This window comes from Montipora foliosa, chromosome 1 (genome assembly GCF_036669935.1).
Source record: "Montipora foliosa isolate CH-2021 chromosome 1, ASM3666993v2, whole genome shotgun sequence".
NCBI classification, from domain to species: domain Eukaryota; kingdom Metazoa; phylum Cnidaria; class Anthozoa; order Scleractinia; family Acroporidae; genus Montipora; species Montipora foliosa.
In genome coordinates, this window is record NC_090869.1 from 24214804 (window position 1) to 24242303 (window position 27500).

General features: G+C 40.2%; 3 protein-coding genes across 5 annotated transcripts in view; 2 read left to right on the plus strand and 1 right to left on the minus strand.

The window, feature by feature from the left end:
- LOC137994257 (TNF receptor-associated factor family protein DDB_G0272340-like) overlaps positions 1 to 17072 on the plus strand; it is a 28066-nt gene extending 10994 nt beyond the window's left edge. For both annotated transcript variants that reach the window (XM_068839871.1, XM_068839868.1), the window contains 3 exons: positions 11429 to 11506; positions 11680 to 11973; positions 15732 to 17072. In XM_068839871.1, coding sequence (XP_068695972.1) covers positions 11429 to 11506; positions 11680 to 11964 — 363 coding nt within the window. In that variant the 3' untranslated portion in view covers positions 11965 to 11973; positions 15732 to 17072. The remainder of the gene's footprint in view (positions 1 to 11428; positions 11507 to 11679; positions 11974 to 15731) is intronic.
- On the minus strand, positions 3053 to 7921 carry LOC137976401 (cytochrome P450 1A1-like). Its single transcript, XM_068823746.1, has 2 exons — positions 7622 to 7921; positions 3053 to 4588 (listed from the first exon to the last, which is right to left on the minus strand). Exons 1-2 carry the CDS (start codon positions 7770 to 7772, stop codon positions 3180 to 3182), a joined length of 1560 nt encoding a protein of 519 aa, XP_068679847.1. The 5' UTR covers positions 7773 to 7921; the 3' UTR covers positions 3053 to 3179.
- A 3245-nt stretch (positions 17073 to 20317) lies between the features above and the next one.
- The window catches only part of LOC137994292 (TNF receptor-associated factor 4-like), a 27890-nt gene continuing 20707 nt past the window's right edge, over positions 20318 to 27500 (plus strand). The window contains exons 1-4 of one of the 2 annotated variants that reach the window (XM_068839886.1): positions 20318 to 20465; positions 21730 to 21783; positions 24646 to 24700; positions 25552 to 25640. In XM_068839886.1, the coding sequence (XP_068695987.1) occupies position 24700; positions 25552 to 25640 (90 nt within the window). In that variant the 5' untranslated portion in view covers positions 20318 to 20465; positions 21730 to 21783; positions 24646 to 24699. The remainder of the gene's footprint in view (positions 20466 to 21729; positions 21784 to 24645; positions 24701 to 25551; positions 25641 to 27500) is intronic. The other variant, XM_068839890.1, reaches the window with a different exon arrangement.

The window sequence follows — 27500 nt, forward strand, 5'->3', positions numbered from 1 at the left end:
ACTATCAAAACATGTCCGTTTGTTCACGTGCAATGTCGAATGTTTCCTTGTTCACTGAATTAATTTCTTTTGGTATTAAAATACAATGCCAAAGTCCATGAACTTTCTTTTGTGTATAGGAATAAAGGATTCAAGGCAAAGGAGGGGATCTTTTGGCAAATAAAGAAATTAAATTCTAGGGTTGTAAAACCGGCTTGTGGGTTTTTTTCATCAGTCGAAGTGAAAATCAGGCTCTGTTTTGTGAGTCGAGGACCGATAATAGAATTGACTTCAGGAAATGACGAGACTTCGCTTGTGGTCAGTTTTGATTTGTCCCTTCGGCAATAATTCTGATTTAACTCTCAACACATTTTGCTGCTGTTGGAAATACAAAATTTTTTCTTTGTTTTCGTTGCCAGGTTAAGACCGGTTAAGTTCATAATCAATGTAATTGAAAAGCTGTGTGACCGCTGATTTCTTAATGAAACGAGCGCTCATATTGGCGTATTCCGCTCAAAATTCACTTGACTGAATTGGCAGAATAAAAACAGGACTTTAAACGATGACTTATAAGTAAGTTTCCCAATTTTACCTGTTAGAAAGAGGAAAAATATTGGAGCAATGAGGGCATTTATTCTTGTTCCTTGAAAGTAACTATGGGACAAGACCATTGGCTCGATCGTGATCAGTCGAAGTTGACCGAAACTGAAAGATACCAGATTGAATAGGTATTTCCAGAGACAAATATGTTAGACTTTCAAAAATATAACTGTGCACTTTCAAATATCAGCCGGCAAACTTGCCTTTAGCAAAATATTACATAACCTATTTCTGCCCGTAGAAACGGCGTCATAACAAACTACACTGTCCTTTATTGTAATAATTTTGATCGGCTGAAGTCATGCAATAGGGCCGTAACAAATAACTACTTGTTCCGTGTTTTTTCCGTTTTTCCGGACTCATTGACACACGTGCTCTAACCGATGCATGTAATCTCTAATTTATTACAGTCACTCAAAAAAAATCGTGATCATGGCCGGGTTATGGGAAAATATTGCTCCATCACAGTTACCTTTTTCTACTTCTGCTTAATATGGGAATGGCTTTGACTACTTCCAATTTAAGATACACCCAGGAATGATCTTATTAGTCATATATAGTAGCCCCAGTATCTTGGCTCGAGCACTCCCTTTTTCACTACTGCTCCGTGACTGAAGTCATGCAAACTTTTCTACTTAACAGTTTGTTGCACTTTTATTGAGAATGCCAAAAGAAGTTTGACCGAGGTCATAGAGTTTCACTACCTTGCGATCAAGCACAGTTTAATTATAACCTCCTACGCTGACCGCCTTTTGCTCTCCTTCCAAAACACGGATTTCGTTCGACCCACAAATCAAGCTGTGATAGTTACATCAACTATGAAAGACACAGAAAATCCGAGTCTCAGATGGGATTTGAACCCACCGCACTTATAGTCATAGCTAATGGAGACTCAATGGTGCATGAGCCAGAGTTATCTGTGGCCTTGGACTGCTGGAATAGAACCACATGACATTAGCCCTTTAGATCCCTTCGCCACAACGAATTCGCTCTAAAGAAAGGCCGACGCTCGAAACTTCAGCTCACAAATTTATCTTATGGTGAATCAGATTTGCCTTTATCAACTTACTTGATAAGCACAAATTGTTTTGGGAGCTCGATAAGCCGCAATCTTTTGCTTTCAACTCAGTACCTAATTGCTTTTATTGCTGCCTCGAATAGGAATGACATTAAATTGGTGGCATGGTGCGAAGATCTGTAAAGGTTATCAATTAATGTACGCAACTTTCTTTGGTTCCACGAAGGCTCTGGGGATTTATTCGAAGTGCGCCGCCCAAGTGAATCGCCTCACCTGAGTGTAACTGAATGCCATTTCCTAATAAAAAAGTACTTAAAGCGCGACAGTGCAGCACTGGATCAGACTCTTGAAAGATCCTTAAACTTAGAGAAAGTGCTTGAATAAATCCCACTCGTCCATTCTTAATTTTCATAGGATGTCTGCCATAACATATTTCAAAATTTCCAAAGCTTCCAAAAATGGACCCGAAAGACAGTCAACGCAACTCAAATGCCCAGATTGCAATCGTTATATTGTGTAGCTACTCAGCCAAGAAATTGTTCTTGCCAAAAACTAGAACTGCTCGATTTTGCATTTACTTTCAGTCTCAATTGAAGACAATATCCGGCAAGATAGAACGGTCATGGGTCATCTATTCAAAGCTTGGATAACTTTATTTGCTAGATATTAAAATATATCAAAATGTGTCCCTTTTTCCGAAATGCTAACCGGTACTGAAGATCTGAAACAGGCGCGTGAATTCCCCTGATGTATCAGTTCAAGCGACCCTATCCTAGTAACGCTCATACCGGCCCGCACTGTAGGGTCGGAAGCAGAAATCGAGACCATTCAATTCTGTCGTTATGTTATGGATTTTTTTTCTATGAGAGGCGGTAAATTGAGGAAATGAAATACCACCGCGAATGCTATTGTGAACTCTAGACCTTTCTACCATAAAAACACGCAATGAACTCTCAGCTTTGAACTGTGCAGAGGTATATGGACCTGTCTTTACAGGAACACAGTGATGCATGGAGTTGTCATCGTAGCATAAGCTTTGAAATTTCTTGTTCATGCGGTCCCCTTATAAAGTATTTCCGGTTTTACGTGCTGAAAATACTATAGTTTACGTAGTGAATAAAGCTTAAACTTAAAATTAATCTTTAACTGTTGTACTTTGTCCGAGGAGACCGAGAAGTGAAGTCAATTGGTCAGGAAGGACATGCAGGGAAAGTTTAAGTTTCGAGTGAATCTTGGGGTTCCTTTATCCTGTGCTAACCAGCGAAGAAACTTGGAGACGCCTAAATAAGTATAAAAAGATTTAATAACAGCAAATAATCTTAGTAGATAAACAGTTTTTCGGAAACTTATGAAACCAAACGTAGAATCCTTAGTTATATTAGTTTACGCATTCCACTTCTCACTGATTAATTAATGGTATCGACCATTATCTTCAAACCTACAAAGCATAGAAGGTCATGCAACACTTTTACAAAGTATGCTGAAGAAGCCACTCCAGCAGAAATATGATACTTGTAAAACGTTCTATACATATGAAAATACTCTGATTTTTTACCCTTGGGAAGTGAAGTTCCTTGACATATTAAAAGCGTTCTTCAATTTTAGCGTAAAATGTCTCTGGCATCAGCGTGAGGCCATACTGCCCTTCAAGGTTAATTCCTTGATATTCAGTTGGTAACCCATCCTGCGTAAATTGGAAGCTGTGAAGAAGCACCGCGAGGAAGACACAAACTGTTTTCATCACCAGGGGCTCTCCAGGACACTTGCGGCGACCTCCGGAGAATGGAAGGAAGGCAACGAAGAACTTTGGATCAATCAGCTGACCTTGACCATCCAGAAAACGAGATGGGTCAAATACATCCGGGTCTTTCCAGGTGTCGGGATCACGATGCACTGACCACAGATTGATGAAGACCACAGTGTCTTTTGGAATTGTGAAATCACCTATGTTCGTTTCAGAGGTGGTGGATCGAGGTAGAGACAGAGGGGTGACACTGGTTATCCTTAATAATTCAAGGACTGAAGCTTGCAGAAGGGGAAGTGACTCTATGTCTTGCAGGGTTGGCAATCTTTCCCGACCAATCACTCGGTCTAATTCTTCATGCAACTGTCGCTGGATCCCGGGATATTTTATGAGGTATGCTATGGCCCAATACAATGTTATTGAGGAGGTTTCAAATCCGGCACCAAACAGATCTCCTAAGACTGGGACAATTTGTTCGTCACTGAGCACTGGGGCCATGCATAAGGTGTCCTTCCCTGGTGAGCGATCTTCCTTTTCTTTCTCCGTTTCTCTCTCAATCGCGTTAATTACACTGTCAGCAATGTTGCGGACTTTTCCTCCAACGTAGGTTTCTCTATTCTTCTCAAACATCTTCGCGACGGCACCCAAAATAGTCTCCATCGTCGTGCAAAGATCTGAAAGCGCTTTATTCGGAAGGTACTTTAGCAGTGGCAGGAAATCAACCATGTTACTACCATGCACCGACTTCCGAAAATTATCTGCGATTTTGAGCATATGTACAAGTCCTTCATCGTCGTATGAACGCTCTACTCCAAAGAGTGCATTAAGGATGAGGTTAGCTGTGGCACATTTCAGAGTTATCAGAGCATCAACGGGTTTTCCCTTATGTTGCCTGAAGCAGTGAACCAAGCGTTGCGATTCATTCAACAGTTTTTCTTCTAATGCGTCTTTGTTCTTGACGAAGTTAACGATAGCACTGACCCCAATCTTGCGAGTTAGTCTATATTGAGGAGAATAATCAGAAAGAGAAAGGCTGCTTCCATTAGGATTGGCAATCTGGAAGGTGTGAAGCCGTGGGCGCCCAGCAAAAGCAGTGGACTGCTTGATGATGGTTTCTTGGATAGCATTTACACCATTCACCACCACAACCAAACGATTTCCGAGCATCAGACTAAAGACGTCACCGTACTTCTTTGCCATTTTGGTGAAATCAAGATGGGGGTTGTGGCCCAGACGAAAACATGAACCTATGAATAAAAAAAGTACCCTTTAGAATTTTAGAGTGTCCTATTGGGAGAATAGTGCCATTTTTGTCGTTGTCGATTTAATGTAAAACCGTCTTACATGACTGAAAAACCCGATGGTCTGCCACAAAATATCCGCCCCCTCCATTGGGAACGAGTCAGTAGGGGGATGGCAAAAGTCACGCGTTTAGGCCCAAAGCAATAGATGAGACGTGCCAGCATAAAAGATCATTTTATTAAAGATGAAACACCACCCATTGTATCTAGCTATAATTGCTTTTCTTTTTTAATGCTGAATATCCAATCTTCGAGTGTGGACACTGGCAGAAGTCACGCGTTCGTGCTGAAAGCCTAACAAAGGGCGTGAAGCGTGAAAATGTGGCCATTATGTACTTATATTTAAGCCATGTACTTCAATGCTTGATTAAGGACTATTGGATTGTTTCAGTATACAAAACGATTGTACGTGTCGGTAGAAAAAAAAACGAAGGCTAGGGATATCTGTAGATGTGACAGATTTCATGGTCGAGTCTTGCACGCCCTACAAAAAAATATTTTAAGTTTATTCTTGTTGGATTACGACATTTCACTCAAAGATTGTTCGGGCTAAGGCCATTTCATGTCTGTGTGAGAATAATTAGGACCGAAAAGTATCCTAGAACCATGATCCTAGTGATTCGAATGACATAAACTATTCCTATTTTGACCCTTCTAAAGTTACTTCAGGTTCGGTCAGAGGACAGCCGTTTATTTAACTCGATTGTCATTTGAGAAATAATGAACTTTCTCTATTTCGATTTTCAGAGCGAAGGGGTGATAACGGCACGTGATCGCACGTGGTAGAAAGAGAGGAAGGAGGCGGCTCGCGCAATATTAATAAATTATTGTCATTACACCGTAATATTTCAATTCTTTCTTTGTTAGAATTTCATTTTATCATACGCAAATAAGCGAGAAATAAGAGAACACTGATATTGCTAGTTCTCATTTTAGCCTTCTAGGACAAAATTTCGTAGCACTTGAACCGATGGCAGAGTACCCCTGCCTATCATCTTCTTTCTCGTCTATCGGCTCGTCAGTTTGACGTTTTATTTCAGTTCGCGTTCATTTTCAATCGGCGTACGTTTACATTTGAACTTTTAGTTCAAGCTCTTTGCGGGACAATCTTTGCTCTTGGTTGGTTGGGATACTTTAATGCTTAAATCAATTTTTCTGCCGGTTTGGTCTTGGCTTAGTACTATAAATGAGAGAGTGTGGGTGCTGAGGTTGTAGAAAAGTTACAGCTGCAATCATAACTATTTGGGTTTACGTAAGTTTTTCCCCGCAACTTAATTTTTGATTTGGAACAGTTTTATTTTGTCAGTGAACCATGGTTATCACAGAAACCTACATTTGAGTAACCTGTTCTTGAATATTCCCAACCAACAGCCGAATAACTCCGTGATATTTGCTAAGCTAATAGCGACATCAGTTTGTTGTCTGCTTGGGAGAAAAAAAAACCGCAGCTACATTTACTTGTCAGAAGTCATCAAAACGAAACCGATGGGTGACGTCATTTAAGATTCGACCTACCTACAGTGACAGAGCAAAAAAGTGTTAAAAGTCGGCAAGCTGAGTTCGCTGTATTAGAAGGAAATCCCCGATAAGAAAAGGAGAAATAAAGCCAGGGTGACTCCAGTTTCCGAAATTTGTTAGACGTGTGGTGTTTAATTCGGAAAGTTGCTATAACAAGTCGAGTTCAAATCAGAACGATGGCCAACGTATTCATCCACTGGAAAATGGGCTTTAAGCAAATATGTTTACGTTCCAGCAAAGAATAAAAGAAAACAATTTGTGCACGTGAAATGTTTCAAGATATTCCCTTATCGATTGACAGAGTTCGTATAAGTGATGCACTGTGTCAAAGTCCACTTTGTCTTTATCCTTACAGATAAAAGGCCGAGAACAACACTACCTTTTTTTGTGGGAAAAAAGCCAAATGTTTTAGTTTTTAAGTTAGTTGCTTGCTTGACTGTGTCTAGTTTCTCAAAACGAAATTCCAGTCTTGTTGTTAGTCAAAGTTATCTTTGCTTGTTTTCTTTTCGGAACTGTCTTTTCATTTCCGCTTTTTGGTGACGAGTTTTTACCGAAAGCGCTTTGGATTTTCAGTTTAAAAAAAAAACATGATTAGAGTTCTTAAACGGTATTTTTTTCTGTAACTTGGCACGCAAGAAGATCATATTAAAAGATTATCGGCAGCCAGAGATTTTCTTTTCGGTTAAACGGAATTCAGCTGATTCAGCCGTTTAGCCCAATATGGATTAACCCAGTTTTGATAGGAGCCAACCAAGGACTCGAGTAAATTCACATGAAATGACGGCAGTTGGCAATTTTAACGAACACTCTGGCCTTGTAAATATTTAGCTACTGATTTTGGCTTACTGAAAAATTATTTATTTTGTGGAACAAGGCATGGGGGTTTAGCAGCTTCTAACCGGTTATTGTAATAATTCGCCGGCCGAGAGCACGCAACACGCGCTGGCGTCATGCAAGGTCTGGGACCGATAATTATTCACTCATTATGCAGTTTTGGAGTACAAAGCGCCTTTCTTGGCGAGAAAGACTGACTGTTTTGCAGATTTGAGGTCATTTACTGAAGTTGCCGCAATTTTGACTTTTGCCTGCGGGAAAAACAAAGCAACGGTGCATTTTTGTCAAACTAATTTCTGGCGAGGTTTCTTAAGTGTCTCAGTAGGTGCGAAACGAGTCCAGTTGTCACCCAATTCTTTTGGAGGATCAGAGCTTGCCCCTATTTGGGATTACTGCATATTTCTGATAACTTTCATAAACAGGAGAAATAAATACTGATGTAAATGAATGAAATGAAACTAAATAAGTGAGATCTAACCAAAGGAGGAGAAATTTTGGAGCTGTTTGATTCAGTCATTTAAACGGGAAAAACGTTTTAAAAACTTGTGCACCTCTCCCTCGGTCAAACGTTATCTGAGATATAACTGCAACGAGAGATCACTGAATTTTTTAAGCACAAATTCTCACCTATTACTGGCAAGCCAAATGGTCCCGGAGGCAACTTGGAAAAAGAGTGCTCCCACAGTGCTTTTCCAGAGAGGAAGAGGCAAATCAGGAAACAGACATGTAAAATTTGACCGAAAGTTGATACTTCTTCAACAAGGGAGGAAAAGGCCATGTTCTTGACGTTTTCACCGAAATGGGGAAATGATCGTCGCTGGGGTTAAACCTTCCCGCGCAGTGTCCAAGGTCCAAATGGTCTCCAGAGAGGAAACGCATTGAGTATAAATATGGGGACGGATTGTTCACACTTCGTTGAACACTTGTCTGTTTATCGGCTCTGAGCACGCTATTGATTCTCTGTCAATATAACGACAGGAATTTATTGGCTCACGTTTTGAGCAAGTGCTGCATATGACGTCGAACTCGGACCTTAGTGGAAAGCATATAGGTAGCTTGTGCATGCGGCGTTTTTGAGACACGGACGTACACCGGAAGTGAACGTGTCGCACTCCAGGAAAGTGATCTCCCCCCAATTTCTAAACTAATCGTCTCTAATAGTGAAAACGTACTAAGCAATATAAATGTGGCAGTATCAAGACAAGTTAAAAAGGAAAACAGCTCACTTCCGGTTGCCGTCCGTGGCTGAACTATTTGTGGATGGTGTGTGTTGTCTTCCGCTCTCAAGAGCCAGAATTTTATTTGATGTGAAAATTATTAACTCAATTTGGCAAATTAAATTTCGTAATTATTATTATTATTATTATTATTATTATTATTATTATTATATTATTATTACGGTTTTATGAGAGTACGAAAGAGGGATGTTGATTCTCTGGTGTAAAGTTTTCTCAGTCTGAGAACCGAACACAGTGTTAAGGCAGGATGAAAGGCGAGTGCCATCAACACTATCTTCAACTTGTTTTAAAACTGTCTATTCTTAGTAATCCACATTTTGAGCAAACTGAGGGAAAAATCAAACAAAACACGCTGATAATTAACAAATACAACATGTTTGGTAATGCAGTAACGTGATTTATACCAACAGGTGTTTATTTTGTAGTTTGCGGGTGATTTATCACGTGAAGACTCTTTAGGGCGTAGTATGTTCTGCTAAAGACACAGCCCAGTAAATCAGATCAGCATTTTATGTAAAACAAAGGATTTTATTTTTCAATTACATGTTCTCAAATCCTGTTAACTTTTTTTTTCTTTTTTGGATTTAGAGGCTGTTGCAATTTCATTTAAAGATCTGATCATGTTTAGGGAGGGCTTTTTAAAAAGTAATTGTGTTTTGGAAAATCAGTGTCCTTTCGGCTATACATACCTTTTAAAACCTGACTAGGATTGGATTAAAGTCACGAGGAAGACAAGCATTCACCAAAAAGAGACGAACATAAATTTTCGGCATCGCCGCAAAGTAGCGCAAACGACTGATTGTCGAACTTCAAAACGGCATAGGATGGCAGAAATTCTTCTCTTTTTTGTATTTTAATACTGTTTATTTGTTTTCATATTAATATGATAAGAAATTCTTTTTGGACGCCCCTGTTCGTTTTTTCTCCAGTGGGCCAACTTGAGTTGTGAGTTGCTGGCCAAACAGAGCGGTTTGTTTTCTTTTTAAGAAGTGGGGTTACTTGATGATAGAATTTTCCATTTGCACGTCGAGCCTGCTTTCTGGCACTAATGAAAACAAGGTGTGGTTTAAATAAGGACCGAGTTTGTAAATGTAGCCAGCTGTTAGATCACGGATTTAACGTGAAGCAAACCCATGGGTGGCGAACCGCGAGCCAATCAAAACGCTTCATGGACCCATTTACCCTTTTCGCTTCTGTCACTGACAGCAATGAAAAACGAACACTGATGATTGCAACTTCAGAATCGGATTCCGCAAGCTAATGAAAAGCGTAACAGTGAAGAAGTTGATTTATTCGAAGGACTCAGTTTTGTTTGGACATCGTACTGGGGATTGCTTATAGCCACCAGAGAGGAAGATGAATCTGTGGGCTCGAGATACGGGGTTTCACATGAAAACTTTCAGCCATTGAGTCACTGATAGTCAGTCACTGAGTCTTTCAGGGGATAAGCTTTCCATTTCAATTAAAAAATGACATACTTTTGGATGTATGGCAGTTCGTGATGTGGTCTCTAGGAAAGTCTTTCGTAACTGCAAACATACAAGAATGTTGCATTGTTTCAGTTTATGTGGTATGCCTATAACGTCATGGCGACCATGACGAACTCTCTTTTTTATGCAAAGACTGACTGCATGAATTGGCTTTATAGTCATTGCATGTCCTAACGAAAGGGTTAAGGACGGTGCCTACTAATTAAAGATATTTTTGCCCCAGTGTGTGATTATGCAGGAAATGTAGATCTTAGCAAGTGTCACTGAAATCCAAAAAGGAAAATTGGGGGGTAACCACGCATTTTTCAAAGATAATTCGTGAATAATATTTGTAAAAAGCTTTAAAATACAAAGCAATGCATAGCGTTCTTTCTCAAATTGAAGCTTAATTTATCTCTCAAAAATGCATGGTTACCCCCAATTTTCTTTTTGGTTAATAAGAGTACTTACTAAGATCTACTTTCTCCGGATAGTTTCAAACCGCGCCAGATGGGCTCCTGACCGCGCAAAAATATTCCTGTATTAGTAAGCATCACCGATAGGAAATCCGTTTATCTGGAGATGCGCAGAACGTACGCGCAATAGCAATAGTAGGCACCGTCCTTAATTTCTAAGGGAACCGAGGTGCTACGCGGTCGGTGGGGAGAGAAACACGAAAGACACTAAAGGCTGGTTTTCTCTTACGACGTAAGCACACTGAGCGTAAGCATAAGAGCGCTCATTTCACCGTGAAAAGCATAAGCACAAAGCGCAAGGATCAGAATTTTTCCTTTTCCTTGTGCTTGCGCTAATGCTTGCGTTCGCTTGGCGGCGTTGTTTGAAAACGAAGCACAGCATTGACCGAATGCATAAATGGCGGCCAAAAAGATATTCTTTTGTTTATGTGCTAATTAGACTCACTAGCCTCGTTCGCATTTACAAAATGCAAAAGGAATGTTGGTTGAGAGCGAGGCTAGTTAGTCTAATTAGCATTCGGTCTATAAGGACAAGGAAATTTGTTACGTCTGGCCAATTAAAGCGCTCGTTCCAGATTCCCTGCGTCTGGGATTTGAACAAAATGGCGGATGCCGTGGTTGATTTTGATGCTTATCTATGTCAACGTGCATTTTCACTTGACATAAGCTACTCATAATTGCGTTTGTGCTTGTGTCGCAAGTGAAAAACCAGGCTTTACCACCATAATAAATATCTGTCAGCTGCTGATGTTTTGAGCATTAGCCCTTCTTAAGAGTGGCGTGCGTCTTCACTCTCATGAAGGGTTAACGGTCGAAAAGTCAGCTCACAAATTTATCTTACTGTTGTAAACTCGTTTGATACAACCAAATTGTCGTTTTTAAAGTCATTGGCTCCTCGCAGAATGAGAAAAAAGAGCGACGAGGCTTCTTGAATGCATGTTAGGTTTGGAATCGGCCTATCGTTCTTTAATGCATGCATGAAAATAGGCCTTATTCCTACTCTGACGGTTACACTGAAGTGAGCATAGAATGGAGGCCGATACGGGGGAATCTTTCGAGATGCAAATTATTTCCTCCGCACGAGCTTCCATTGCATGCTCATTCTAGTGCAATCGTGAGAATACGAATAAGTTCTACTGAAGGGATAACTACGTGAAAAGTGAGGTTGGCGCTCGCTTTAGCGGACATAAAGAATGTAACCAATATAGCTTTATAATTCACACTTCTTATGATTTTCCCTGTTCCCAACAGCTCACTTTTCACATGAACGTTGAGTGTCCTCTCCTTGTGGTTCCATGCAAGTTTCTTGAAGCTGGGTGTACTTTTAAGGTATTTTAAAAATGGATTCAATATTGCTACGTAATAATTGTAAACTTTACTTGAACACTAAAGCGTGAAAATCTACGTTTGATCTTGTTTTAAAGAAAACCAGGAAAAAGTACCACTTTTCTTACTCAGTTTTGTTTATGTCTTTTATTTTGTCATGTTAATTTTTGTTGAAGACGGAAAGATACAAGATGGTGGATCACCTATCCACCAGCACTGAGATTCATCTGAATTCCTTATACGACGTAGTATGTGCGCAAAAAAGGCAACTGGAAAACCAAAGAGAAAGAATCCAGTTACAGAAGGAACACATTCAACTTCAGAAGGAAACCCCACTTCTTCGAAAACAGGAGATCGCAGACGTGCGAAGTCGAACGGCAAACGGAGAGTTTATTTGGCGTATCACGGACTTTACACGCAAGCTTATGGATGCTAAATCAGGGCGGGTTCCTGAACCTTAAGGCCTTAAGGTTAGCAATGTTGCTATGACGATTTCGGCGTGTCTAATCTGCAGGTCGCAGGTCGCAGGTCGCGGGTTGCCGGTCACTGTTTCACCAATACAGAAAGTATCGTAAACATTCATAAAAGCTAACCTTAGGCCGAACTAGGCCTAAACAAAAGTTTTTAGGCCTAAGGTTAGCTTTTAAGAATGTTTAGGATACTTTCTGTATTGGTGAAACAATGACCTGCAACCCGCGACCTGCGACCTGCAAATTAGACCCGACGTGACGATTTTCGTATTTATCACAGATGTGTCCAGAATTACACTTAATTAGGAGCGTGCCAATTTTGATAAGCGTCATTTAATGCCATTTGCTCTTCTCCTCAACTTCAACCTCAGTCTTGTATAGAAGTACAGACAATAGTCCAGTTTCAAGTTCTCCATGACCGCTGAATAAAAACACTGAGGACGCATTTTTACAGGGTAAGCCATTTTTACAGGGTAAGCCTCCATCTGAATTGAGTATATTTACAAATTCCAGCCTGAAGATGACTTGTTTACTAATCTGTCTTTTGTTTAGTTTCAAATTTCATGCCCCTCTTCCTTCCGGTATTAGTTAATATATTCACTTCAAATGGAGGCTAAGCCTGTAAAAATGCGTCCTCGGTGTTTTTATACCAGCCGTCCTGGAGCACTTGAAACTGGACAATTAATGTGAAAAAGCGTTCCTTAAACTCTGCTCCTCAAGAAAGATAGTCAGCTACTATGATCAAAAAATCACTTCCTTTATTTCTTCAGATTTTGAAAGTGTGTAAAGTAAAGTAAAGTAAAGTAAAGTAAAGTAAAGTAAAGTAAAGTAAAGTAAAGTAAAGTAAAGTAAAGTAAAGTAAAGTAAAGTAAAGTAAAGTAAAGTAAAGTAAAGTAAAGTAAAGTAAAGTAAAGTAAAGTAAAGTAAAGCAACCATATTTAACGCCGACAACTCGTAACAGTAATTCACGTGACAAACCTGAGGTCGACAGTGCGCTCATTTTACTCCCCCCACTCCATCAGTGCTCCGTTTTACGGGTATTTAAAGGATGAGATCCGGAAATCGAACTCAGGACCTCTTGCACCAAGGCCGCGCACTAACCGACTGTGCCATCTTCGCTCCTTTGTTTAACACCTGCCTGGCAAAATTTTTAGCTTTGATTTTTATCCAAAGGCTGTTTACTTTGATTTCACGGTCTGCCATTAGCCATTACTCACGTTCAAAACTGACCGAGATGACCTTAGAGGATTGGATCTAGGGAAAGTGACGTCATTTACTCAATAGCTTAAAACGATCACCGTGTAAACGCAGTCTATTATGTGTGCAAAACACGAATTGAAAAATCAGAAAGTCCGAAAACTCCCGTGCTGCAGATTAATTCAGTCGCGTACAAACGCACTGCATTCTTAAACTGTGAGTCTTTGACGTCATTTTCTCCTCGATCCAGCTCTCTCAAGATTTTAAAGTTAGTAATGCCGGACCTTTAAATAGGAAAATTCCTGTTAAAATAAACAAGTGCCTTTTTTAAAATTAAGGCTTAAAACTTGGTCACTAAGTGTTAAGTTGACATAATTTTGAAATCCAAAAAAAAAAAAAAAGATTTGATTTTTTGGTCATAGTACCACTTTAACTTATTGTTAGAAATAGATAGCCAATGCACCGATGCACCGTGCTACCACAGAGCCGAAGAAGTCTCAGGGAATCTCGTCTATTGAACTGCAAAACTTGCCACATTTCTTGGCACACCGATCCCTTCTATTCCTTCTACTCTTGCAGCATTAGGAAGTTTCGGTCTTGTGATACCTATTCTAGACCTTTTGTTAAGTGCTGCAGACCGGAATTGAAGGTAAAATTCTTTTCGAGATTGAAACTGGAATGAATTTTCACTTGCTATTACGCACGCGTTTGGTATAAATTTGATTAGAACTGTAGCAGATTTCGGAGTTTTTTTGTGAAACCCTTAAAATGTTGATTAGGTCCTGGAGAAGTGTGGTCTATCGAAATTGAACTCTCGGAACAAAAAAATCTCCTTTCAATGAAAAGAAATACCCCTTTTCCTTTTCCTTCGCAATAGCAAGTTTTAAAATGGACCCCTCCCCAACATTCAGTGCGGTCTCATTTATTCGTGCATCCGTGCCTGTTCATTTTATAACCAATGCAATAATAATAGTCAATGCAATAATAGTCAATCGGTCTTTTGTAGGTATGATACAGTATTAAGGAAGTAAGTGAGTAAGTAATACCTCTAGCATTGCTTGGTTCAAACGAGGGGTTAAAAGTGGAAAACAAAGAGCTTTATTAAATTCCACAGCTTGGTTACTATTTAACAATTATTCCATGAGCGCGCGTTGGATATGAGATGGTAAATAGCCAACGAGGCGCGTAGCGCCGAGTTGGCTATAACCAGTCTCATATCCAACAAGCGCGAATGGAATAATTGTTTTATTAAATTCCTTTAAACTCCAAAAGTTTAGAAAGTACGAAATGCGAGCGAAAAAAGTGAGCAAATCATCCGAGCGAAATCGAAAAAACTTGATGAGAACCGATGCAATGTCGTGTAACACCTTGTGGTCAGACAGACGCAGGCTCGTCACAAAAACATTTCTTACCTTTTCGCGTACTTCTAAACGTCGGAATTTAACCCAGCTGTCCAGAAAAACGTTTTTTTTGCTTTCTTCGGGGAGAAATTTGGGTTTCCGGCGAAAAAACTTTTGGCTTGGCAACACTTAGATCAATCATTTACCATATAAGGTCAAACTAAGGTATATGAGCTGATAATCGAGATTGAGTGAACCAATCAGAGCACGAGAATTGCATTATCCGAGGTTGAGAATTAAATAATTATTATTATATCTCTCAGCTAGTACGCGCAGTAATTGGCTAAATTAGCGGGCCGTATTCTACAGTACGGCCCGTTGTACAGCCCGCTAAATTTAAAATTTCGACAAAACATCATCTAGCGAGTTTTTCATGTCATTTCTGTTGCATAAACTTGAACTGAAAACTGTTTGAATCTTGCAAGCAACTATTTCAAACTTAAAAGCCACGAAGATTTAGTTTTTGGGATTTTGGCACGGCATTCTTTGTGGCAGTTGAACCTTCCGCTTCACATTGACTAGTTTCCCTGCCCGCGCGCCGGTTAACCTCAGAGATATAATAAATATCTTACTAACCTCGTTTTCTCGGTCCGTACTGTAAGTTACGGATCCTCGTTTTTTCCCGTTGATTTATAGCCCGCGCGCTTCGCGCTTGGGCCATAAATAGTAAGGAAGTCCGTTAGTAAGAGGTATTCTTTGGAATCATAACATGAAGTCGGTGCCCTCGAGGATGGTCTGTTTTTTTCCCTGAAGTGACATTGATATGACCCACCAATTTTCAAAACATCACTAACATTGAAATGTCCACACTGACTTGACCCCCAGGAAAATTGCTTCTTTGTAACTGCGCATGCTTAATCTGATTCCCTAAGGTGATGCCGCAGTTTTGCACTGCGTATTTTTACTGCGCATAACACCAGCTCTTAATTCGCAACATTTCCAATATGGCGGCTATGCTCTATGCTTCCTAGAGACAAGAAAGGTTGTTTTCGAAGACTGAAAGAAAGAAATGTCTGCAGTTAACTGTAAAAGACCGGGAAAAGTTGTCGAGGAGGTTGAAATGGGCACTGGTGCTCTCTGTGAGTCACAAGTTGCCTCGAGTTACTGGCAAATTGCTTCTTTGAAACTGCGCATGCTTCATCAAGCTTCTCTGCGTTTCAGGTTCAAGTGGGAGAGTACGACTCCATACTACGATATACCCAAGATACAGCTTTACTCTACTGGATCAACGGGACCAACGCAAAGACGGAAAAGACATCTGCGCATACTTTGAGCCCCTACGTATTACACGACCTCACGCTGACAGAAATCGTGGAAAAGGAGCAAGGCGATTTGTGCTTCAAGAGGACATTCGTGACAGCAGCAGGAACCAAGAGAAAATGAGGGGACAGAGACGGAGGCTCAGGGCGTTGGTCGGGATATGTCATGTCCACGAAAGTTATTTTTAGACGAGCGGAAGTCTTTGTTCTAGAGGAAGTCTGTCTTCCGAGACGGCCGCATGCAGTCTTGTCTCGCTCTCAGGTTCTTATTGAAGAGAGAAAATGGCGGCGCACGTGGAAGGCTAATGAATATTTATTTTCTTTCAAACATCAGACCGAGGTTGGCCTTCATGCGGACGTCTCGGAATACAGACTTCCGCTAGAACAAGGACTTCCGCTCGTCTAAAAATAACTTTCGTAGACATGACATATCCCAAGGGCTGGACCGGGAGCCTCCCTCTCTGTCCCCTCATTTTCTCTAGCAGGAACCCATGACCCGGAGCCTACAACTCTACTGTGTTCGTGTAACGGCGTTTTCACAGACCGATTTATTTTTAGATTGAATTTCACGCGAATGAGACTCCCACAGGAGCCCGATGACCAATTACAAGAAATTAAGCTGACGTCATAGGGTCACCGAACCGGAACTGCCTTTGTTATTTGACCTAATTCGCGGGAAGGGCTAGTCTAAAAATAAACCTACTAGTGAAAACGCCGTTTCACAGACGCTGTATGGAAGTTGCACGCTCCAGATGGGCTCCTGACAGGAGTTACTGCAAAGATGACGTGGTTTATCTCAAGTTTGAGGTTACACTGAAGTAGTCTCCACCTGGCTTTTTTAGAGTATGAAGAAGCGATGGCCTATGAAGTATGTATGCGTTTATACGCAAGATATGAGGATTGGAAGAACTCGTCTTGGTTTACGGTTCCTTCGGTCCCTTCGCCTTCTTTTCGAATGGTCAGCGTGGAAGGAAGTCAAGCATGCGCGGTATCACTTAAAACGAAAGACGTTAAATTTCTAGCAAACGTTGAGAAAAGCGTCTCTAATATTTGTAACCTAAATACCATTGGTCTTCATCTTTCAATTGCAAACGCCCAAAAGCCAGCTATAATTGAAAACAAAATGGCCGCTTGTAGTTCCTTGCATGTCGACTAAGATAAATGAAAACACCATGTACACGAGCATGCCAAAATGCAAAATAAATGAATTTTTGAAATTAATACAAAAAGATGGTATTTTAAAAATGACCGAATTTGGTGGAATTTTTCAACATGTTGTATTTGAAATCGTGCCCCTGAAAACACCACAGGCGTTCTTAAGTTTGTTCAATATTCGATGAATTAGGACTGCTTGAGTTGGCCTTCGAAACATCATTTATCTGGTTTGCCGTCTCCCCCATTCGCCTTTATATTTAAGCAACAGAGGACTTTGTCCTTGTTTACGTAGCCTCATGATCTAAACACGAGGGGGAGTTGAGAGAATTCGAGACAGATAACTGTCTCGGATGGCCTTTTTCGATACGTTAAAATTCAGCTTGAAAGCGGGGTTTAAAGGACACACAAAATGACAAAGGACAAAGACAAAGGAAATTGGATGATATGTTAATATTTTTCACATTCATTCCAACGTTTTTCTATTGTTTTTGTCCTCACTGACTCACTATCAAGATGAATATTGCTATTTCGAAAAAGGGCCTGTTCTCCTAACTCCCCAAGTGTTTAGATTAGGCAATGTAAACACTGAAAAAGGTCCTCTATTGCTTTTATAAATTATTTTCGACAAATGAAGCTAGAACAATGCTGTTTTTTCACTTTTTGATTGAAACAGATTTTCTTGATACACGCTCATATTTCCTACCAGCCAATCAAAACGAGCGTCTGACAACACATAACCAATCAAAATCCGTCTGATGTCACAGCCGTGTTTACATTCCTTATCTAAACACAACTATTTACCAACGAGAGTGCGCGTACTATCCTAGTCATTTATAAATTCCGTTTGGCTGCGCCCTACTAAACATTTTTTTTGCGCTTACAGAGTGTGCCCATGTCACTTAATTCATTGTTTAAAAAGAGGACTGATACGATAAAGATGCAGTCAGCATTTGAGACTGAAGAAATGCTCTGTTTTCATTTTTTCCGTTGTTGTTGTTATTGTTGTTTTTATATCAATAAATCGTCTAAAAGGCCAGTTTCAAACATCGAGCTACCGCCGTGTCGAACTAATTTTGGAATTAAATTCGACGTTGGCACGGCAGTGGCACGGCAACTTGAATTTAGTTCGACACGACAATTAACTTTGACAGGGTCTGTCAGCTGCACGGCACTGGTTCGGCATGGTTTCAAACGTTAATTAATGTAGTTTTAATTAATTTGCAATTTGTACGCATGCGTTCCAGTTGTATACTCAAAAACAAAACGGCGTCACGCAGAAGTTTAGGACTGATTCAACGGCGACTCCAGCTGTATTCAAGAACTAAAAAGAAGTCGAAGAAATCAATGTTTCAGAAGTTGCCAGTTTCTGTGGTAAATACTCGACATCATCTGTAGATGATCAGCGGATATACATTCGATTGAATCAGAGGAGGAACAACCAAAAAGTTGCCCTTGAGACGCGAAAAGTTCTTTTGAATCTGCTCTCCCTGAACGTATTCAAAACGGTGTTCCACCAGCCAACGTTTCTCTCTGCAGACGCCGGCACGATTGTGCCACAGCAACCTTAGCGCTGAGTTTCGTGGAAGGAAACCAGAAGAACAATAAATGAACTCACTTTGCGAAAAGATCTTCTCCTTGTAACAAAATGATGTAACATGGACTGTTGCATCAGCTGTCGTTGCCTTCTGGAGTTAAAAATCGCCTTCGCAAACTTCCTCCGACCTTCCTTTAAGCTGCTGTCCTGTATGTGAAGCTGGTGGATGGAAGGTTTGTTTTATCGGTTCCGGCTTTGATTTTGAATTTGGCGCAACTGAATTAAGTTCGACGTTTGAAACCACTCCCATGCTATGGTCGTGCCACTGCCGGGTCTAATTCATTTAAGTTCGACACGGCAGTCGCGCGACGTTTGAAAATGGCTTAACAGATTAAGAAAAGCTAACCTCATTGTCACGGAGCATAGACTTTAGCTTCGTGTGACCCACGGCAACTCGAGTATTTAGTTACAAAAAAGCAAAAACAAAACGCGGAGTCTTTTTAAACATTACTTGTACAAAAAGACGCTATATAAAATGAAATCATTACCCGTCAAATTTTGAGAGTTTCGATGAAGCTGTTTTGTTGGTCAACAGAGAGTCAACATGAGTTCATGAAGAAAATTGCGGCAAGGAGTCAGTTGTGAACTATCTACAACCATGAAACCTGATTTTTCCTCCTTTGGCATACCGTAAAATGGTTTTAGGGTACTTTTTTTCCGCAAACAACTTCTTATGTAGAAGAAAATCTCGAGTATACGGCAAACGCGAAAATGCCTACACTCACGTAGAAACGGCAAGCGGCAGCCGGCATGCGCAGAAAATGGCGGGAAAATCATGGTCACGTGTTCACTTTTGTCGTGATGCTAAATCTCTCTATTGTCGTTCAGTTGACTGGGAGATTGCCGCAAAAACAAAACTATGCAGCCTGCTGTGCAACTAATTATCCCACAATAGTTAGTGACAGACTCGGCTAGTTTATAACGGAGCTATAACTTAAAGCTTCTGTTAGATGTTGGCCAGTTCTTGATTCAATGCCGTGGCAACCCAGGCATGCTGAACGCGGAAACTGCTTGCAAAAAAATCATCTAATAACAGAATTCTGCCAGGTAATTAGGAAATGTTGACCTTATGGTGATGAAATCAGTTCCCCCCCCCCCCCCCCAACTTTTTCCGCATGGGTTTGTTTTCTCCTACCTCTCTCTCGCCCCTCAAACTTCCCCTTATCCATGCCAAAACATAGCCCCCCTCCCCCCACTTTCAAACGTTGTCCGTGGCCCCTGTTGGGAAGCTACCTGACAGGATAAATAAGATTTTCCGAAAAGATGCACAGTTTCGTTCCGACTTTAAATCAAAGAATGAAATTAACAAGGAAAAGATCGGAACAAAAAATGCCATTTACTCAGGTTTGTGAATTGGTTTGACGGGGTAATTTCCGATGAAAAGCGAGATAAACCTTTATGCGATTAAATCAATTGTACTGAAAAGTTAATTAACCTGTGGGTTTTTTCCTAGAATCAAATTCCTTTTCTCATTCATTTCTTGTTGATATTCACATTATCCTTGGATTAATAATTGGTTTGCCTTTCGTTTTAAAGTTTTCCCTTTTTTTCAACTCTTGAGTGAGGCTTCAGCAATAAAGCAATCGGTTAAAAACCAACTGATTAAAGTTGATAAAAACAATATTTCTAAAACAACTGAATTTTAATTGCTTTTTCATTTCGTTATTTGCATGCACGTCACGATTTTCAGAATGTTTTTGTCATGCAATAAATAATTATGCAGAGAAAGGAAACGAAATCGAGATAAAATCTGAAATAAGAAAATCTAGTTGAAACTGTATCCAAAGTAAAAGCAATTTCGAACAGCCATGATTCTAAAAGTTGTAAGTGTTGTAGTTGTTTTAAACCTGGTGACTGGTCTTGGTGAATGCACTCCACTTAAACATGGTAGGTTCCTATCTATTTACCTTAAACTTCGGGATAGATTGTTTTGAATTATTTATCACGCCTGTTTCGTAGCAGTATAGCGAAAATCGATGTTTCGTCGACTTCAAAACCATAACGCCACTTTTGAAGACTAACTGAAACGGTACAGAACAGAAACGTTATGCTTCAGCAAAACGTTTCTTATTTTCAAGGAATTCTCAGCTTCAAATTTGTTTTACAGAAAGAGACAAAGGTTTTATTGCTAAATCGGTTCCCTTTGGCAATGTCATTAGCAAGGGATTTTTAATTTGTTACATGAAATGTTAATTCGTTTTAGAGAGAGAGAGGGGGGGGGGGGGGGCGGGAAATCCCTCCCACTTAGTCCCCGTCTTTCTCGCTCGCCCAGCGAAGAGGAGCTCGTCGAGCCTGCTTGTAGCTAGCCTGCGTCGCAGACGGACTAAACCACCGGTATAGTCAGCCGGACTGTATCGTGCAGACTTAACTATTATATCATGACTATACGCGGTCTCGCTCGTAGCTCGGGCTACTGATTTATGGGCTCGAGTAATGTTTTGAAAGTTTTTAATATTTCTCGAGCTTTAATCGAATGCATTTTGAGAACTTTCAAAACATCACGAAATCCACGAACAAGTTCATAGCAAGTTCCGTATCGCACTACGAAACTTTTATTGCACTCTAAGACAGAAACGTAATTATATTCAAGTGAATATATAATAAAAAGGGTTATTCAGCTTAGGGAAGAACCAGGGAGCCTACTGAATCAGTTTCATACTGTATCGGGAGAGAAATGGCAGCGATGATGTGTAGCTAAGACAGCTGACTTTTTCAGAAAGCCAGCTGTCTTAAGTGATAAGTGATCACTGTCTCAAGTGATTTGTGATAAGTTGTCACTATTTTAACGGAATAAGTTATAGCTGAGCGAGCGAGTGCGTAGCACCATTGTGGAGAAATATGGTGACCCATCGGTCCGTCCATACGTTCAACTTTTCATGTCGCACCGCTGAAACCCGCGTGTTTTGGCGGGAAGTTGCATAGCCAGCGTACTGTAACTGCATTTGACAACTCTCGTCAACTGTCATCAACTCTCGCTCGCGTTTGGCCAGGGCTTAATTAAGTTTTATTATGATTTTTTTTTTCAGAGGATTTTCTGCAGGTTGAAAGTAGTATATCTTTTGTTTCATACTTGAGTTTAGTTGTGATATAAATGAATAAATAAACAAGGTCTCTATCATCAGAAACTAAATGTTTGCCCCTTTTGATTCAGAGAGAATTGACACTTTGAAACCACACAGCACTTACAGGCTGATGTTGAGGACAGGTAATGTCAACAAAATCAATTAGCATTTTGCTGTTTTGTGGAATCTCTTTCTCGTGCATCCAAATCCTTTGAAGGCATGCAAACAGAGTACTCCGGAAGGTGCAGCAACCGGAGAAGTGAAGAGAAAGTGCAGTCTTAGTAATCAAATTTACAGATGGTTAGCTGTTCTCGTCTTCTCCGAAGAGGACCGTAAACCCTTCTCCCCGTCTCTCAACCATTGCCGGTTCATAAATTTTTGCGGGACATCATATAAACATTTCAGAATGAAAAGTAGCGACATAAAAACATGACGTTTCGGCGACGTCATGTCACCATCATCAAATGTAAATTATTGTAAGTTAGGTAGCGTTATATACAGGATAGAGAGAGGGAAAATATATTAGAATAAATGAGGCGGGGAAAAACAAAAGAATGAACAAAATTTGAATAAACAGTTTCGCTAGAATGGAGTCATTTTGAGAGTTCAGAGTCGGTCTCTTTTTCCTTATTAAAAGCATCTCATAAATAAGGCACTCAAACTTTCCGCGGCATTTCTTTAATTGCTCGTGAAGATTGTTGGATATTTGGTTGTGTCAAGAGAAAATGAGGGGACAGAGAAGGAGGCTCCCGGTCCAGCCCTTGGGATATGTCATGTCCACGAAAGTTATTTTTAGACGAGTGGAAGTCTTCCGAGACGTCCGCATGCAGGCCAACCTCGGTCCGATGTTTGAAAGAAAATATATATTCATAAGCCTTCCACGTGCGCCATCATTTTCTCTTTTCACTAAAAACCTGAGAGCGAAGCAAGACTGCATGCGGACGTCTCGGAAGACAGACTTCCCCTAGAACATGCAAAGACTTCCGCTCGTCTAAAAATAACTTTCGTGGACATAACATATCCCGGCCAACGCCTTGAGCCTCCCTCTCTGTCCCCTCATTTTCTCTTGGTTGTGTTTGTCCTTCAGACCCGGGTTGCTCGAAGCATGTTTAGCGCTAACCAGCGTTAAATACCATGGAAACCTATAGGTTTTGACACCTCTTAACCAACGGTTAGCGCTAAGCAGTCTTCGAGCAACTGGCCCCAGGTGTTTACCGATGAAATAATGTTTATGCTCCTAAATGCGCAGGTGGAGATGACGGCTGTTGTAGCCTATATGATTGGAATCACACGAATTACATTGAAATTCATACACAACGCATTGTTGGCTTACAAGTGAGGGCTTTGTTTCCTTAACTTTGAAATCTTCAGAGATTTTCCTACTTGTGAAAAGTGGTTAATAGGCCATTTCCGAGTTCTGGCCTTCCTCATCTTCAAAGCGAGTCTAAGTGCGAAGTTTTTGTTATTAAAATTAGTTTTCATTCATATGTAAATTAGAACTAATTACCATCACAAAAACTTCGCACGTAGACTCGCTTTGAAGAGGAGGCAGAATTGAACTCGGAAATGGCCTATTGTAATACACGATCGATTTTCTTTCCAAGGTCGCTTAGTTGCCTGCGCACGGAGTCGGCGGAGCATTAATATTCTGTCATCATTAAGCACCTGAAGGACAAACACAACCAAAGATCCGACAGTCTTCAAGAGCAATTTATCACCTTAAAGAAATGCCGCGGAAAGTTTGCGTGCCTTATTTATGAGATGCTTTTAATAAGGAAAAAGAGACCGACTCTGAACACTCAAAATGACTCCATTCCAGCGAAACTGTTTATTCAAATTTTGTTCATTCTTTTGCTTTTCCCCGCCTCATCCCATAAACTATTCGAAGAGAGAAGGGCACAGAGTTCTCTATATCTGTATTGTGGCCAGCAGTCCCTTTATCTTAAGTCTCGAAACGTTTCGCGTTCCGCAATTATCTCCTAATATCTTAAAGAAAGAAAGGTGCTCTTAAGTTGTTACCTTCGGAAATGTTATAAAGCCGGGTTTTTGAAACAAGCACAGCTCAGTACATTTCTTTAATTGCTTCAGTTTTTGGGACTTTTGACGAGAAATTGAATGGGCAGCTGGACACAAATAGGGATTTGCTCCGCTCTTCTATGACATTTATCACCTGCATGGGTGTTGAAACTCCTGCATTATGTCAGGAGCCCATGACTAGAAGCTTACAACTTCATTGCATCTATGAAACGGCGTTTTTACAGACCAAGTTACTTATAGTTTGATTTTCCCGCGAAACCGGACCTTTCCAGCCAATCACAAGTCTTGCATGAGAAATTAATCCACATGGGAATGAGGATAGGCACTTGTGCAAGCCAAAATGTATTTGAGGACTCGTCTAAAAATAGCATGATCTGTGAAAATGCCGTTACATAGACCTAGTATTGGAGCTGTAGGCTCCTAGTCATGGGCTCCTGATTATGTCTATTAAAGGAAGGTGGAGGGGGGGGGGGGGGGGGGGGGTACGGTATTTTCGGGTGTTTAGGGGAAATCATTAGTCAAGCACGAGTTTAAAACTCAAAAACGGAAAACGGTAATGTGGAATTCCTTTACTGATGAAATTATCGTTACATCACAAGATGGTTCTGAGCAAAAAGGATCTTTATCCAGGCGATTTGCCATAAACTTGAAAAACGTCGGGCCGACATTTTCCAAGACAAATGCAATCCGTTTCAATCTTGTCCATTTGTGTCCATCAATGCTTCTCTTTCCTTTTGCTGTATTTCGTTTATGTTGTTCAACAGTTTTAAGTGGTTATTGCAATGTTTCATTCTACTTTCTGGGCATTTTGGGTGTTATGAAATTACACGAGTTTGCGTGACATAGCCAAAGCAAGCACTAAGTGGTAACCACGTCCGAGATCGTTCGCGGACTCATTATTTTGCACAGCATTTGGAAGTTAACCGGCCGACTTGTACAACCTGACCGATCTAATATTCTGTTCACAGATAAAAGTTCAGGTGAAAATCAACGTACCATCAAAAGACCATGCTTGATGGAAGAGTAAGCATGTTTACTTGTTTTGTTTGGTTGTTCATGGCTTTCTAGAACTTCTGTGAAATGCAAATGTTCGGCCCATGCAAGATGCAAGATTTAAGCGACCTGTCGTGCTATCTCTTTCAAATACAAATGGTTCCAACTTTGTCGTTTGTGACTTCAAGAGCGTTCAAATCAAGGCGGCTTTGCGACCAGTATTTTTCAAGTAAAATGTATTTTTACTAAAGGAGTACGGGTCCAATGCAACACAAGAATAATATTTCGATTTGGAGTAAGACAATAACCGTTACAGTTTTGTGACTTTCAGCTGCATAAAAAGTTTCTATCTTTCTGCTCGATCGGAATGACACCTGCGTTCCAAGTCAAATTGGAATCTCGAAACATTAGGTTTTGAGGGGAGGTAAACCTGAATACGTGGAATATGCATCGAGTGCGAGAATCGATCCCGAGACACACTGATGGAGGCTATCATGATGTTCTCTTTTACAGCACGAAGCCAATATTTCTGTTCAAAACACTTCTTCCCTTCAGGCATCTTGCGTATTTTCATTGAGTTCAGCCAGCCAAGCAATTGGCCAAATACACTGCCATGGGATGGGATTGTGTGATCTTTCGTTCTTCCTCGGTTTTCCCTTGGCAATCGAGCCTAACTGAAGTATTGCCTAATTCTGGAAGCTTTGTTTCTGAGTACTGGCGGGAAATTAAGCTTAATTCTCAAAGGTCCTTTTACAACTCCCATCTCCTAGTTAACAAGGCTACGCTTTTAATCTAAAAGCGCTAAAATAACGCTTAACAGTGTATTTAGTTGATGAATATGGGTACTGATGTTATATATATTTCTCTCTTAATTTTTGTAGTGGTGGAATATGTGAACTTTCTCCAAGATTATGACTCCGTTAAAGACAAAAGCTTCTATCTCCAGTTATTTTCCCATATGCAATGCTTGGTATTTATAATCGTAACTTAGAACATTCGTTGCTTTAGTGATCTCCCTAAATTATCGCTAATAAATTTAAGTATCTTCCCAGAATCGCATCACAAAAAGGAAACAGAGTAAAACGGTCACAGAATGATCACATGTATGTTGAGGTTTGTCAACTTCCTCAACACATCAGTTAGAAAATAAGGGGACTATCTATTTAGGGCGAAAATCTTAGTTTTATTCTTTCTTTGGTAAGCTATTCTTGGTTCTTGCAAATCCAGTATGCCCATGCAAGTTCAATTACTAAGTCATCAAAAGTGCACTGTGCACCCATCAAAAGCTATACTTCCAACTTTTGACGAGACGAGCTTATGTTGTGTTGTAGACCTGACCTAAGAGTTCACCTTCAAACGGCTATTATGTCTAAGTCTTTATAACTCAGTCCAATGCGCGGTTTGCAATGAATACCAAGACCTACCAAGTGTCATCCTTCATTTCACCCGGGCTGGATCGACTGAGGCTTCCTTAATCCTCGCCATTTTAGAATACAAAAGTTGAGCATTTGCAAAGACGGAAGCCTGTATAAAAGCAAGTCTTAGAAGGGAGTCGAACTCTTCACCTCGAGATATAGCGTGGCTTTACTACCAGGGAAGATTCTCAGCTTCTCATTCTTGAACCACAGAAGCACTTCATCCAAATTTCATGTACTCGCAATACGTGTTTTATTATTTTCTTCTTTGTAATAATAATAATAATAATAATAATAATAATAATAATAATAATAATAATAATAATAATAATAATAATAATAATAATAATAATAATAATAATAATAATAATAATAATAATAATGAATCGGCCCTCCGGGGTCGGAAAAATCTATGGTTTGTTCTGCTGGGCAGAAGTCACGCGTTCGTGCTAAAAGCCTAACGAAGGGCGTGAGCCATGAAAATAGGGTCATTACCTGTGAATGATATCGCGTGGTTAGTGCCCGCTTACTGCATGTGTTTGAATTAATTGCGGGTATTCCTGTCACAGTTTTTATCTGGTGAGGGTATTTTTTATTGCAATCTTGTAACCTTGGGAAATTCGTGAACCTAAAAGTTTATGCGACTAATAGTTTTCGCAACGGAGGATTTGGTTGAAAATAAACTTCTAAGCCCTAAACTAACGCCTGCATGGGGGTCGCAGTATCCATCACTTGAACCTAAAACGTTGTTTATTTTGAAATAATTACACGTACCTCCTAGTTTCTCTAAAACCAACTCTGAGTAATGGTATTCTTCTGATCGCGAGAATGAAGCAATTAAATCACAGTAATTAATACAGGTGTTAATCAAGAACCCGTTGTTTTGATCGGGGTAGGGCGGAGGAAAGGATTTTAACCCAGTTGACACCAAGTGAAGCTAAAAACGTACTGTGAAGGAAGAATGGTGCTGAAAGTAACGTGAATAGAAAAAATTCACTGATCTCTAGTTGAATGACTAACCTAAAACTAAACTAAACGCCCGCTCACAGGCTGAAACGGACTAGAAGTCGTCGGAATCTGTCTATTCGAGCATAAAACCAATTTCTAGTTTCTGAGAAACTGTGGTGCTGCGTCGGTAGGAGAGTGAAACTAGAATATTTGATTTTATCAAACGTGAGAGTAAGGTGTACAAATTTTACCAAAACAAAAAGCTTAGCTCTATTTAAATAGAGGCAATCCGCGTATTTAAATTGGCTTGAGGTCTTTCATGAAAACCACTCTTAAGGGGCAATCAAATTTCCCTCGGCACTTTTGAGTTAAGAGGGTCAACGAAGGCCAGTGGGCATATTAAGCTGTATAAAAGATTTTATACCGTGATAGCAGTGCATTCAGAATAGGGAAATCTTTCAAAGATC

Bases quoted from the DNA above. Each gene is read 5' to 3' on its own strand.
- LOC137976401 (XM_068823746.1), bottom strand. From the start codon at position 7,772: ATGGCCTTTTCCTCCCTTGTTGAAGAAGTATCAACTTTCGGTCAAATT. The intron at 4,589-7,621 runs GTGAGAATTTGT...TTTTATTCATAG, and splicing joins ATTTGGCTTGCCAGTAATAG to GTTCATGTTTTCGTCTGGGC.